General features: G+C 42.0%; 1 protein-coding gene and 1 pseudogene across 5 annotated transcripts in view; one reads left to right on the plus strand and one right to left on the minus strand.

The window, feature by feature from the left end:
- The window catches only part of csmd3b (CUB and Sushi multiple domains 3b), a 313,558-nt gene that overhangs the window by 205,294 nt on the left and 92,585 nt on the right, over positions 1-15,679 (plus strand). For 4 of the 5 annotated variants that reach the window (XM_027011676.2, XM_027011678.2, XM_035529341.1 and 1 more), the window contains 4 exons: positions 6,190-6,359; positions 6,881-7,037; positions 9,044-9,235; positions 14,915-15,041. In XM_027011676.2, the coding sequence (XP_026867477.2) occupies positions 6,190-6,359; positions 6,881-7,037; positions 9,044-9,235; positions 14,915-15,041 (646 nt within the window). The remainder of the gene's footprint in view (positions 1-6,189; positions 6,360-6,880; positions 7,038-9,043; positions 9,236-14,914; positions 15,042-15,679) is intronic. The other variant, XM_035529342.1, reaches the window with a different exon arrangement.
- Positions 2,275-2,393, minus strand: LOC113578446 (annotated as a pseudogene).

Raw genomic sequence — 15,679 nt, forward strand, 5'->3', positions numbered from 1 at the left:
CTGGCTGTTAGCCTGAATGCTTCCGTAACTCCTCCTTAACAATAGGAGAGTTTGTGTGAGGGGTGTGTGGGGTCATCCACAATGTGAGTAGCTTTGCAGATGATCTTTTCAGCTGTCCTTGCTATTTTCTGCAGGGTTTTGTGGTCTGAGACAGCGCAATTCTCAATCCAGACTGGTATTGAGGGTCTAAGTGAGGTTCTCTGCTAGGTGGACACCAAGGAACTTGGTGTAATGATTTCCACAGAGGAGCTATCAATATTGATTGGAGATTGACCACCTCATACTTTCCTGAAGTCAACCACCATCTCTGTTGTTTTTTCCACATTCAGAGTGAGGAAGTATAAAAAGGCCTGCATTTAACATTCACAACCTCTACCAGTACTAGACAGACTTGCACAATTTTGTGTTGATGTAGACACACAAACCCACTTTTTGAGTTTTACCGGACATAGTCATTTCAGCATGGAACAAAGCAAGCTGATCCATTTGGATGGCAGTACCAGGAATTGTCTCACTGCGCCATGTTTCTATGAAAGTAACAACAGCCTCTAAACTCACAGTGGGTGGTGCACTAGAGTCAGATGTAGTCTAGCTTGTTGTCCAGTGAGCAGATATTGATGGCAGAGTTTATGGCATTTAGCTGGCCTTCAAAGCAACTTATAATTATGACTGAGTACAACTTGAACAATTGAGGGTTAAGGGTCTTGCTCAGGGGCCCAACACTGGAGATTTGGCAGTGGTGGGGATTGAACCAACAACTTTCTGATTACAAGTGAAGTACCGTAACCATTGAGCTACTATAGACCATAGACTCCTACCCTCTTACCATGCTTCTGTTTTCTTGTGCATTGCTTACAACATTTCCTCCCCTGACCATAGGTATCAGGTAATGCTGAGGACTGGAGGCCTGTTCCCTGTGGTAAGCTCAGGTTGTGTAACATTTCCAGAAGGTTATCTTCCAGGTTGGTTATTGGTTGGTCTTTGAACTGTAGCAGGAACAGGCAAAGGTAGACATGAGTGCTGGTTTCTTCAAGGTCCATGTGTGTGGATTATAAGGAGAATCAAGAAACAGATAAATTTGGTTGCGTGTCAAGCAAAAATAAATAGGACCTTTTGGTCTGGAGTCCAGAGCTGCTGTTGCAAGATCTGAATTCCCCAGGGTTACCTAGGGTTGTTATTCTCCTCTGGATGATGTAAATGATATGCTGTCTCATTCTGCCCGCTTTAGTTTCTTGATCAACTTTGTACTCCTTTTGTATAGGAATCCAAAAGGCTGGTTTATGGCATTCATGTTAAGCATTTTGAATTTATAAACCATGATAGAAATACTAATGCTCTCTCGCGCTCTCTCTCTCTCTCTCTCTCTCTCTGTGTGTGTGTGTGTGTGTGTGTGTGTGTGTGTGTGAGTGTGTGTATGTATTTGGATATGTATGTAGGTTTGGTCACTGGGTATATGTAAGTGATTGTATTATTATAGAAAACCTCATCGCACCTGCTCCACAGAACACACACACACACATCGTTTTCCAATGCTGTGAGAACAGGGATGATGTGTTTGGAATTTAAATCATGTTTTAGAATACAGCTTGCTTCATTATCTGTCTGGGTAATTTTATCTTTTGACCTAAAAGAGCTGCATTGCAGATTTATTACAGTTCATTCCATGTTTCCCATGGATCAGAATATCATATTCTATCATAAAACAATTTCTTTAACATTTTACCTGTGTTCCTTTCAAATTGATTTGTTTTTCCCCAAACAACCCATACACAATGAGTTTGTTTCACATATTTGCAAGAGCCCTAGTAAATTCTAAATTCTCATGATGAAGTGCCTACTCATTGGGAGGCTTACTGTGCCATTTTAGTGCTGACTCGAGGCATAACAGTAGTTTAGCAAAGAGTCTTGGCATAAAGGTGTTTTAAGAAAAATAGGAATGATTGCTTCAGTAATCTATATCAAACAGGTACATATTAAACTGCATGATAGCAAAAGTGTGATTCAGTGGTATTTGGTCATTGGATATACTGCTCAAACACTTAACACTGTGGCTATTTCTATTCATACTAATACTAATCCAGCCACTATTGCAGCTCCATTTACATTAATGGTATTTAACTGACACTTACAATTATGACTGAATACATTTTGAGCAATTGAGGGTCCATAGTTTTGTTCAGGGGCCCAACAATGGTAACTTCATAGTGGCAGGGCTTGAACTGGCAACCTTCTGATTACTGGTCAATTACCTTAACCACTGAGATGCCGCTGTAAAACTTACAGCACTTGATATTCCCAGGCAGCCTCCCATCCAAGTACTAACGAGGCCCGAAACTGCTTATCTTCCAAGATTGGATGAAATCAGGTGTTCTCAGGCTGGTGTGGCTATAAGATGCAATTATTACTTCTAATAACAAAAGCAAAAATCAGTATCCCAATCACCTATGTGTTTGTAATAATAAAAAACAATTAGGAATGACTATATATAGAATAATAAACTAAACAAAGAAATATGTCAAATTATATTTGCATTTCTAAATATAATCAGGAATATGAGGCAGCAATCAAAATCTGAAACAAACATTTAAATGGTTAAAAATAATCAACAAACCAATAAAGATGGTGGAATGGAATAAATTTTATTTATGTACAGGTTAGAACAATAATCAATAGAATAGTCAGAACATTTGGGTGATAGAACAATAGTCAGGGCAATAGTTAGAACAGTAGGGCAATAGAACAATAGTCAGGGCAATAGTGAGAACAATAGTCAGGGCAACAGTTAGAATAATGGGCCAACAGACCAATAGTCAGGGCAATAGTGAGAACAATAGTCAGGGCAAAAGAACAATAGTCAGAGCAAGAGTTAGAACATTTGGGCAATAAAAAATAATCAGGGCAATAGTTAGAACAACATTCAGAACAATAGAACAATAGGGTGATAGAACAATAATCAGGACAATAGTGAAAACAATAGTCAGGGCAATAGTTAGAACAATGGGGTGATAGAACAATAGTCAGAGCAACAGAACAATAGAATTAGGTAGCATGGGGAGACATTGTTGTAAGGACTTAAAGACCAAGATCCATTTTTATCGTTGCCAGTAACAACTCTATCGATCTGTGCAGGTCTCCTGAGTGAGACAAGCAGAGTGTCTAGCGGCACCTTTCACATCTGACCCTCAACGTGTTGGTGGAAGAAAGGCTTTATGTAGACTATAAAAAATTAAATGTAGCCTGTATCTTTCATGATCCTGACATGATGATGAATAGTGTACTGCAAAATTATAGTACATGATGAAAATGATATCTTCTCTCTTGTGGTAATTTGTGCACAAGAAAATGGCTGATAGCATGCAATACATTAAGGTTCATCAACTTTAGTGGACAGAATGAGATGCTGAAAGTATGTGGTATATTGATAAATGTGTACACCAATGATATCACAGTCGCTCCTGACAGTAGGTGAATGCCCTGGAGTATATGAAAAGAGAAACATGTAGTTATTTTCAGGGTTTTAACATTTTTAAGAGCATTCCTGTTTATGCAGTACTGTATTCTGTAACTGAATCTGACAGAAATATCAAACGACTCCAAAGCCATTTGTTTTGTTGTATTCAGGCACAATGTTGTATTCAGGAATGATTCACAATGCAGTACTGACTTCAGGCTGAAAGTATATCCAGAAAAATAATTTTCAAAATTACCATAGTATTACTAAATTATGTTTTTTTTTATTCTGTTTATTGTGTTTACAGATATGTGTTAGACAAGTTATTCATTAGAAGCATTCTCAGAAAACCCTAATAGAGCATTGCCACAGCATGTGACTGCTGCGTCTCAGCAGGCTAAGCACATCTACCCTAACCACACAGCTCACCACAGGCTAAGCACATCTGCCCAAACCACACAGCTCACTACAGTCTAAGCACAGCTACCCTAACCACACAGCTCACCACAGGCTAAGCACATCTACCCTAACCACACAGCTCACTACAGTCTAAGCACAGCTACCCTAACAACACAGCTCACTACAGGCTAAGCACGTCTACCCTAACCACACAGCTCACTATAGACAAAGCACAGCTACCCTAACCACACAGCTATAGGCAACAGGCTAAGCACTGCTACCCTAATCACACAACTCACTAAAGGCTGACCACAAGTGTTTGCTAATGGCAGTATCCTATAGCAGCAGATGCTTGTGCGCAGTTTGTGTTTCCAAAATGGATCCAGTGCCATTTGAGCAGTGCATCTCCACATTGATGAGGAGACTGGGGAAATCACTTCAGTCAGCACATGGGATGAGTTCTTTGTGCCCAGCAAATGACATTCTCCCATGAAGCAATGTAAATCTGTTTGTCCTTGGTTGGATAAGTTTTTATCAGATTGGCCTTTCATGGCATCAAGTGGCTGTTTAATGAAATCTGTTTTCCACATAAAGTTAACAAATAAGCAATATAAAGGACACATTTTTGGCTAATTTACAGGTGCTAATTAATAAGCACATAATTTAAAATGATTTAAAATGATTTAATTATTTTTGAATCAGTAATAAATAGATGAGTGAATAATCCCAGAACTCAATATTTACTAATTACATTTTTGGATATTGTGTGTATGTGTGAAAATCGCTTAATGAAATGTCATTGTGTGTATTGATAGAGCCCAAACCCAGAACAGTTCAATAGTTCATATCAAGACCTTTCCAGGTCATTTATTCATATACATTAGGCTGCAAACATGGTGGACACCAGAGATTAAGGCCTGTAATGATGGTGCCTTGGAGACTCATGATGGAGGTATGCCCCATCTCTTTCTCTCATGCAGCCAAGCTTGCTTTCCTCCAATCATTGCTGCCATGCTTGACAGATTCCTCTAATGGCCAAGAGGTTTGTGTAGTTATCACGGTCTCTCCAGCTCCCAGTGGATCCCTCCCAAGTTACAAGCCGACTTTTCACTCTGACAGATCCAGTGTTCTTGTGGACAGTCAGGGGCCTCACACTTGCTTTTGTTGCAGTACCAAATGTGAATGGGACTCTTAATTTTCTTTTCTTATGTGTTTCATTATGGAGAGAAGCTGTTTGAAGTGTCATTGTCCTTCTCCAAACACAGCATTCAGATTCAGCTCCCTGTCAGGATAGATATGAATAATCCCAGATCAACGACCAAAAAGGGCATCAAGCCTGATAGTGGAGGCTAGGCAAACGAAGATTATTTTTGATGGGGCATGCAGGGGGAAGGAACCATAAAACAAAGAAGTGCTTGACTCCTTTGCACACCAGCTCTACCCTCCAAGGTTACCTCTATTTGGTGTGCCCTTACTAAAGCCTTAAGAGGAAAGCAAATGTTGTACTGCTTATCTCCTCTCCATTTCATCTTTAGTTACAATTGGCACTATTTAAATTACATTCACCAGGCCCATCAGGGCATGAACTCTATGAGGTTACTTGCACTACTTTAACCAAGAGTTCTGTTTTTGCTGACTACATAAAAGTGATCAGAAGGGCAAAGAGGAAAGAGAGTGCATAGAGTGTATGTAGCTCAGTACAAATTCACATCATGTCTTAAACTGGCTCTTGGTGAGGAGAGTGTATAGGTAATTTACTAAATGGAGGTAGTAACAGCAGTGCTTTATTCAAAATATGACACTGGTAATATCGTCATAACATGGCACTGTATAGAGGAAAATGGTGCTGGGGCATTAAATAAATCATCCTTTATATGCTTTATATGCTTCCCGCTCCCTGCCACCATGCATGATGGGTATTAATACATCTGTTTTTATTGTCTGATGTTCCATTAACTCTACCTTTGACTACACTTGTTCACTGCTGGGCCCACATCCACCTGGATGGTGTTGAATTCCTAACCAATGCTGGGAACGCCAGGACTCTGCTCAGTCGATTTCGCCTTTCAGTTTCATTCTTGTTGTGCATTTGCCCCGTCCAGACCAATCTGTCTGAAAATGCCAGACTTGTGTAAGCTTCCATAACAAGCTTTTACTTTTGTGAAATGTCCATGTGGTGTACTTACGAGCATGCATGTAGGATATCTTTAGGATAGAATGTGACGTGTGTAATGGCAGGGTAATAGAATATCTTGATATTTTGATGGTAGTTGGCATTTCAATTACTGTGATACTGCATTTCTCCCCCAATGTTCCATGTTTTTATTCTTCATCTCTAGCTGAGTGTGGCTCATCTGTCATCAACAATGAGGGGATTCTATTGTCACCCAATTACCCCATGAACTACGACAACAACCATGAGTGCATCTACAGCATCCAGGTGCAGGCTGGGAAAGGAATCAACATATCTGCTAGAACCTTCCATCTGGCCCAGGGGGATATCTTGAAGGTAATTCCATTTTCTATACACAGTTCATGTCAAGAAAAAAAAAGTTATATGATGATTCTCTACTGTCAATGCATTAGCATGCATAATGCGTCTCTATGCATATTTGTATTCTTTAACCCAGAAATTGACTTGCCATGTTTATTGTTTGTACCTCTGAAACTAGCTCTAGATAGCTACAACAACCTCAAGAGATCCTCACCTTCTCAGTGTACATGATTTCCAATATAGGCAGTCAATGAATTCTTGAACACATAAAATTGAAGGGTCTCTATAGCATTATCCAATAAGCAGATGATATTTTTCCTGAAGCTTTCCTGGATTATGCCTGATTGTATACTAAATGATACTCTTTATAATTATTCAGTAGTCTAGTTTATATTCATTCTCTAAGTCTGGTACTTTAATGAAGGAGCTCGGGAGATCAGATCAGCTTCTGTTTGACTCTGTTCCAGCTCTGGTGCTGGTGTCTCAATCAGCTTTGGCCCTGCAATTTGTTTTAAGACTTGTGTTATTCCTTGCAGATATATGATGGAAACGACAACACTGCCCATGTGCTAGGAGCTTTCACTGGTTCATCCATGCTGGGCCTTACCCTCATCAGCACTTCCAACCATCTGTGGCTGGAGTTCTACTCAGACATTGATGCCACAGGAGAGGGCTTCAAACTGGTCTACTCCAGTAAGTCTTTACCCAGTACATCACTTTACAGCGCCCCGCACAACTACAATCAACTCAGGATTGACTCCTAAAATCTAAGAGGTCTGCTGATATAGTCTTGTACCTGTTTCTCAAGACAAGGTCACTTCTGATTCTTGAAGTGCTTTACACATTATATATTAGGTATGGCATTCCCTGTGCATGACATAGCATACATTGCATTTGTAGCTAGCTGGCAGTGCCTACCTTGGCCTGCTTTTGGAGCTGTATTGATTTGAGAGTTTAAAAAATGATTGAGCTTGTAATATTAATGAACACAGTTATATGGACAGAAGTGAGTTGACTCTGGATCCGTGTATATTTTCTTAGACATCTGATAAACACTGGCCCAGATACATCGAGTGTATATTAGCTTGGATCCTGTAAATGTGAGATAATTGTTGTTTTCAGTGAAAGTAGGCAGGTTTGCTAAAAATGTCCTAAGCATTGCCTAGATCGTAAAATTAAGTCAAATAAATGTATATAAGCATGTTTTAAATCTGAATTTGCTTAAGTTGTAAATGAAGGAGTAATTCTTCAACATTCACTAGGGTGGTGCTGTTAATAAGCATTTTGGTATTTTATCATGAAGTATATATAGAGCTGATACAGGAAAGTTACAGAAATCAAGAGGACACTTGAAACACATGAAGTTTTAGCCAGCTCAGGGGGATTATGAATCAATGGATAGGGAGAGCAGACTTCTCTCTTCGCTGACCTTGTCTTCGTCCGCACAAAGGCAGTTGAGCAAGCATGTAGCCTGCATTTGCTGGGTTTAATGCTATTGTGTCCACTGCATGGGATTCGTCAGGGTTTTAGTTCCAGTGGGGGAGAAAGCATTAGTCTGCTGGTGAGCTATCTCATTTAAAATCAACTAAATCCCTGTCTGTCTGCGATTCCATTCCACCTGCAGGATTAGCCATTTGAGTGCATAATAAAGGTCAGAGAGAGCTGTGAGAAGGTGAGGCCACAACCGTTCACCCAGATGCTGTAATTTAACCACCAAATGAGGACAGGGGACTGAATGAAAATGGATTAAAATGGCTTCTTTTATGTAGTCAAGCATTTTGTGCTACCTTGGAAAGTGCTCTGAGACAAAGGCCTGTAATTGAATTGTAATCAAAGCTAGGTGGCACAGTGCAGTGTTTTGGGCCTTTTTACTACATGCTCGATGAGGAAGGATATCGTGGATATCCATACTTGGCTCCATATGAAGCATTATGATTACATGCATATAGTCTACCTTGTTTTTGGTGCAGTTGTGAGGTGGTTTTAAGGGGTGATTATAATGCTTAACCAGCAAGGAAATCTTGGTAAACTCAATATATAAGAATTGTTAGATGGTGTGATTACTGGTTCTGTCAAACATAAGGCAAAACATTCATGTTGAGGCTGTTTTTCAGAGCATGTACAATGTACTCACAAAATGAGAGAGCGATAAGAGCAATGATTATGAATGTTAATAGGATGTGCTGTGCAGCGAGGCACTGCTCTGGATCAGGGCTGCTCTGGATGTAGCTCCATTACCCAAGCACTTAATCTTAATTGTTCTGCCTACTTAGCGAGGGATTGGCCCTGCCTGCATAACACAGTCGGATCTTAGCACAAATCGTTGCCCATAATGATTGACTTAATGACAGACTTCTTGAGCTCTGATGTCATGCAGCGCAAAAGTAACATGTCAACACATTTTAGTGATAATTATTATAATAATGATCACCAACTAGGGCACACTAGACTGATCTTGATAGGTGATCCATTTAATTTCTTGCGTAACAGTGGGATTAGATCTTCTATTATGCTGTAGATTTGACCCAGGCCTCTTGGAGCAGAATGCAGACTTACACCATGTTTAATGTGTATTATAGGATTATACTGATATTTAACTATATAGATACATAGATAATATAGCACTATCCCCCCCTAAAGCCAAATGCATAGTGAGTGGCGTATTTTAGCAGCGTTTAACTTCAGTATTGCTTCTCTAGGTTTTGAGCTGTCTCACTGTGAGGATCCTGGCGTTCCCCAGTTTGGCTTCAAGGTGAATGACCAGGGCCACTTCTCTGGCAGCACCATCACCTACAAGTGCAACCCTGGCTACACACTGCACGGCAGTGGTGTACTCAAATGTATGACTGGGGAGAGACGTGCCTGGGATAACCCTCTGCCATCCTGCATTGGTAAGTTTCAGTGTCTCAGCTGCTTCTTCTTCTTCGTCTTCTTCCTAGCGTTGTCCCGCCAGTGCAGGGTCAGCTGTTCGGATCTTTGAACGCCACTTCACTCAATCAAACACATCGTCTGGGTGCAAGCGTGCAGCCTTCAAATCCGTGTTAATTGCATCTTGCCATCTTTGCTTCAGTCGTCCGCGCAGTCACTGGGCGTTAACCTCAAGATGGTAGGAGATGCTGGCAACAGTATCCGGAGCTGCACGTCGAACATGGCCAGACCAGCGCAGGTGTCCCTCTCTCACTTTTGCCTCAACAAGTGCAATGTCGAATTGTCGTCAGATCATATTGTTGGTAATATGGTCGTGGAGGGATACACCCAGTGTCCAATGAGCCATGCGTATCTCCATGGCGTGGAGACGCCGCTCAGCCGCTCTCGTCGCTGGCCAGCATTTTGAACCATAGTGTGCAATGGACTGGACCATGGTCTGGTAGATTTTCGATTTCAGTTCTCTTCGTGGGAATTCTCTTATCTCAAAGGACGCTGGTAACGTCCTTCCACCGCAGCCATGTTGTATTGACTCTCGCCCTTACCTTGCCGATGATGCCGCCGTCGCTCTGTAGGCTGGAGCTAAGGTACAGAGACGTGTCCATTTTCTTCAGATTGTCGCCGTTGACCTGGATTGAGTTCACGCCGGGAATCGTTTCCAAATATTTGGTCTTCGCAGTGTTGAGGCCGAACTGGCTCAGGCAGTCACTCCAAGCTTGCACCTGGCACTGCAGCTCCTCTCAGGTGGTGGTTGCAAGCATGACGTCATCGCAATAAAGCAGCATCCAGGCACACTGCCCTGCAGATCCCGCGTGACGATGTCCATGACAAGAATAAACAGCAGCGGTGACAGTGCGGAGCCCTGGTGAACACCAACATTCACTGGGAAGCTGTCAGACGTTCCAGCTGCGCATCTCACCCGACTGCTGTTATTCACATAAAGCAATTTGACCCAGATGATGTGTTCTTCAGGCACACCATGGTCGCAAAGTGCATACCAAATAAGCTGATGGGATACATGATCAAAGACCTTCTCTAAGTCGAGAAAGGCGGTGTGTAGTGGGCTGTTTTTCTCGTGGTGCTTCTCCATCAACTGGCAGGCTGCAAAGATCATGTCTGTTGTTCCACAGCCTTTCACAAAGCCACACTGATTGACGCTGATCTGGATGATGTCATGTGAGCATCAGTAAAGGAGGCGTTCAAAAATTTTCATGGTGTGAGCAGGCATATTAGCCCTTATTCTTGAAGATCGGTATGGTGATACGCCATCAGTGGTTGGCCAGCAGCAACCGCGGCGTTGAAGAACACAGTCAGCCAAGCTGCTGTTTCGGCGTGCAGATCCTTGAGCTTCCAAATGTCCACTGGCAGGTCATCTGGACCCAAGGCCTTTTGGTTCTTCATGCTTCCAATAGCTATGGTCACCACCTCAGTTACAATTTGAGGCACTGGTCCACAGCAGGGTAGATCTTCTGGAATTAGCAGATGTGAGAATTCAATGTTTAAGAGCTCGTCAAAGTATTCATGCCACCTGCTCAGGATTTCCTTCTTATCCTGCAGTCACCAACCATTCTTATCCTTCATGCACATATAGTGCTTGATGTCATGCACCACCCTTATACGTGCTTCCGCCAGTCAGTAAATGCTCTTTTCACCTTCCCACGTGTCCAGCTGCTCGCAGACGTCTCACTAATGTTTGGCCCAGGCTGCAGCCAACGTTCTCTTGGCTTCCCACTTGGCGGCAGTGTAACATTGCCAATTATCACCGGTCTTGTTGACGAAGCAAGCCCTGAAGGCTGTCTTCTTTTTGCACACCTTCTGCTGCACTTCTTCAGTCCAGAGCCATGCTTGCTTATCGAGGTGCTAGCAGCCGGGTTTCCTGGTACCGAGGGTCACCCTTGCAGATGTGGTGATGGAGTCGCAGAGCACATTTCACCAGGCGTCAATTGAGGTTGCATCGATGTCGGGGAAGGTAATGCTGTTGATCATGCCCGCTTCATGTTCATGCAACTTCCACCATTTGATTATTGCTGGTCCTCTCACATGGGCGTCCTGGTGTTACATGGTTATCTTCATATCAATGACTAGCAACTTATGCTTTGGGGCCAGGCAGTCAGATGGAATGACCTTTGCATCAGTGACACTAGCAGGGTAGTCGCGTCTCTGTGCCTGCATGAAGTCGATCTGACTGCAGCTGTCTCCACTGGCATAGGTGACCAAATGGCTCATGCACGTTTTGAAAAATGTATTGCAAATGACCATATCCAAAGCCGCCGTGGCAATCGTACCCATCCTTTGCCCACCCAACATATCCGTTCAGGTCACAACAGACCGTGAACAGGTCTTCCATGGGGCATGATGTGATTCAGTCGTGGAGATCCTGCCAGAACTGCTCCTTCTCCTGCTCTGCACATCCCATCTGCGGCGCATACACGGAGAAGACCCACAATCGGCAGACACTGATGTGAATGACAGCAGACATGAGGCGGTTGGATTGGTGATTTACTTTGGCCAAAGGTCACACAAGTCAGGGCTGAAGACCAAGGCAATGCCTCTCTGGCTCGTCATGCCATAGTAGATCAGTTTAAAACCATCACCGATGTTGCACAACTTGTGTCCTTTCCATTGTGTTTCCTGCAGGCAGGCAATATCCACACGACACCATTTGAGTATTTCGGCGAGTTTGCAGCTGCATCCAGTTAGTGTTCCGATGTTGAGTATAGTGATTCAGATTGACTTCGGTTTAGATTTCAGGTGGGCTAGCTTCTTTGGCCGACTTCACCCTTGAATCTGTAATCCTCGCATATTTCTCACACTGGTTGGGCAGGGCCAACATGCATCGCCGCCGGAGGACGACCTCCCATTCGACAGTGATTTTGGATTTGGCATTTTGAAGGTTTGATCCTTGGGTTGCAACAAAAGTTGACCACCCGTCTTCTCATCACAGCCCGACGTCGGGTCCGTATTCGGCTCAGCACCACCTTGCAGATGGGTAGTGTCCAGCGGCACCACTAGGAGGAACGGACGCCACCGCCTTCAGCATCTCAGCTGCTAGTGTTCCTAAACTCAAAGACTTGAATATATGAGGACTGCACCTAGGTGCACTTTTACTGACTTTCTTTCCATCTAAACCACTGAAAGATGAAGAAATTTTACTAAATCGGTGGAGTTCCTCTTTAATGTAACCCACCCTGTCACTTAAAAACCATGCGTGATAGGAAAATTCTAAAAACAGATTTGAAGTTATATCAGGTTCATCTATTTTAGATTTAAAATTTTTTAGATTTAAAACTTTGAATTTTGTTGTCTAGTGTTATGTAGGACTAAGTTGAAAATTGATGAAAAGTGAAATTAACTTGGCCCAGATCTGGTGGCACAGTGAGGAGAAATGTAAAAATGGATCCTCCATTATTAATGTCTCTACTTAACATACTGAGCAGGTAGGGAGTGTATCCTCAAATTTTGTAAAAATTCACATTCTCCCCATTGGCTATCAGAAAGTACATCCCTCCAATTACAGTAACCAAGAGCACTGGTTTATCCCACCCTGTTATTTTAATTTACAACACTGCAGTAGAAGCCCCTCCCCATTTCTGTATTGAGCTGCAAAACTCTTCCACTGGTATGCTACAAAAGAAGCACCACACTGCAGCTCCCAAGGGTTTTATTCTGCATGATATCTTTATAGAACTTTAAAATAAAGTTGTAATGATGTGCATGTCCTAGGTGTATATAAATTGGCAGTGTTTGTGGATTTAGCCATTATGGACACATTTGGACATAAGGGTTCAATACTCTTCTCAGTGTTAAACGTTTCAGATTTTAAACTGCTGTCTGAATGTGATGTAGGTGCTTATACTGAGAGTGACTATGGAGGTTATTCCTCACTGCACCAGACACACTTGGTTTGAGACAGGGCCATGAGCAGTAACTAATAATCCTTTTCCTGATGGATAGTAATTAGTAGAAATTGGCCTCTGAAGAGCCTGATATTGGTATGCCTACTGACCCAAGATCAGATTTGCTTAGTGTTAGATTTGGTTTTAATGAGGAACAATTAGCCGCAAAGCTCTCGTCCGAAACTCCTCCCTGGGCGTAGATGTAACTGATGACAGCACACACACACACACACACAATTTTTTCAGGCCCACATCATGTTCTTATGAAAATGGGACAGTACCAGTAATGGGTATTCTTACTAATGTAAATTTAGTACTGTATTCCTGCCTCAAAAGAAATAGTGCGCTCAACCAACCTTGAAGTTTTCAGGCTAATATTTTTTAGATGTATCTACCAGCATTAATAATAGATGCTTAATAATGTGGGGTGAATTTTATTTCCTTAGACTTTAGAAATATGTGGGTCATTTGGTGTGACCTTTTGCTAAGCAGTGCGAAAACAGCACCCTACTTTTTTTTTATTGCAGATAAAATATTTAATCTTTTTTTTATTCAACTGGTATGAGGTGTGAATGCAACAATGGAAATGGCTTTAAATCCCTTTTTTTCTCAAAGGAAGTAACATAAAAACATGGCACAAACATGGCACACTAGACCATTTCTTGAGAGGAGCAAAGTAGGTTAAGGAGTTAGATTACACTAGATCTATGGTCACAGATCCAGTCTGCATCTACACCCTTACACAACTCCACCTGTCATGCTGTGATAATTGATTTGAGAAATCAAAATAGCCGAAGACTCAAACTGAGATCTCCATCAGCTCTCCAGCCTATTGTGTAGATTTCCAACACCTCTGAGTGGCCAATCAGAGTTGATTGAGTACTCGTGAGCAGTGGCTGACGTGATTAAGCAGCTGCTGTGATGAGCAATGAGCATGGCTGGGTGTTGGTTTAGAGGGAGGCTGCTCAGGACTGGGTGTCTAAAAACTGCTCTAATGTTCAAATTAATCAAGTTGCGATCTGAACCCTGTTATTCAGGCTTCAATGAACTGCGTGTCCATTGTTTGTCATGTAGATATATTATGCAAATGAGTCTTACTGAAAGAAAATTCTGATGTGATCTCATTAATAAATGATGCCTACCTCCTGAAGGGCCCACACCTAGAATCATGCACAAAAAGTGGAAGGGAGAAAGAGAACAAGGAGAAGAAATAAAAGGGTGTGTTGGAAAGATTGAAGTTTCTATTAAACTCCTTGTGAACGCTCCACAGTAATGGCAGGGCAAGGAAAGTTGTGGTGGTGTCTCCAAATTCTATCAGGAGGCATCAACATGGGTCTGTGCTTCGTTTGTTTACTGACTGATTGCAAATGTCCAGAGAAGTCCAATCACATGGCCCTGCTAAAAGTTCGCCAGTGGATTGCTGAGAAAAAGAGAGGGCAAGAGAGGGTGGACATCTGCCCACAGTGCTGACTGAGGTCTGCAGGTACTCTCATGGAGCTGTATTGATTAAAGTGGATGATTCATGCTGCCTCAGATTCTGCCTTTTCAATTGTGTTATTTGTTTTCCAGCCACCTCTAATTACTTGAGCAGTGTTGAGCACAGTTTCAGAATGGGAGAGACTTTAAAAATATGTTTGATTTTATGCCTTATCTCAAACTTTCTTCTTGTAAACCTCTGTGCTTTTTGTTTCTTTCTCTTTATTTCTGTCAATCTTCTTTCCCCCTCCCTCTCCATTTCTCCTTGCCTAGCTGAATGTGGTGGACGTTTTAAGGGGGAGTCATCTGGGCGCATCCTGTCACCCGGTTACCCGTTCCCTTATGACAACAACCTGCGATGCACATGGGTCATTGAGGTGGACTCAGGGAACATTGTCAGGTGCAAATCAGCATTCTCTCACACATGAAGAAGCATACTTCACCACTCCCCACCACTCCCAAGTCAATACCCTACCAACCCCAGTACAGTCAGAAATGCATATATGGCTGCAGCCTGAGACAAGAGCTATTTAACTATTTATATGCCATTTATAGGGCAAAGATGAATATCAATATCTCATCTATATGGGGGAGGCAGCTGATGTATAACACAAAGCTCTGCTTTCCACTTGTGTGGCAGCACTGATGCCTGACTGGTTGAAGTCATTACAAGAACTAAAATAATTCTTATAGATTCAATCATTACAGCTGTACAAAGTCAAAAGCATTACAAGCTTGAAGGCGAAATCATTCGTCCTTTTTCAACTCTCATGGCAGCAAATGTCTTTCTGAAATCAAATATTCATTTATTACTTTTTCATCTGTCCACTGATATCACTTTCAGAAAAGTTTTATAATAAAGAGTTGATACATAGGCAGACTCTGCAACTATATCATGCAATGACTGTGCCCAGGGTAAATGTTGTTGATAAAATAATGGGAAAGTGCTTCTCTTTCATGTCTGGACAATGGACAGAATTTCTATCTGGGTTTTTTTCTTTTTTTTAACTGAAATCCTAAGTAGCATGTAGCTTTGAA

Source organism: Electrophorus electricus, chromosome 8 (assembly GCF_013358815.1).
Source record: "Electrophorus electricus isolate fEleEle1 chromosome 8, fEleEle1.pri, whole genome shotgun sequence".
In the NCBI taxonomy this organism is placed as follows: domain Eukaryota; kingdom Metazoa; phylum Chordata; class Actinopteri; order Gymnotiformes; family Gymnotidae; genus Electrophorus; species Electrophorus electricus.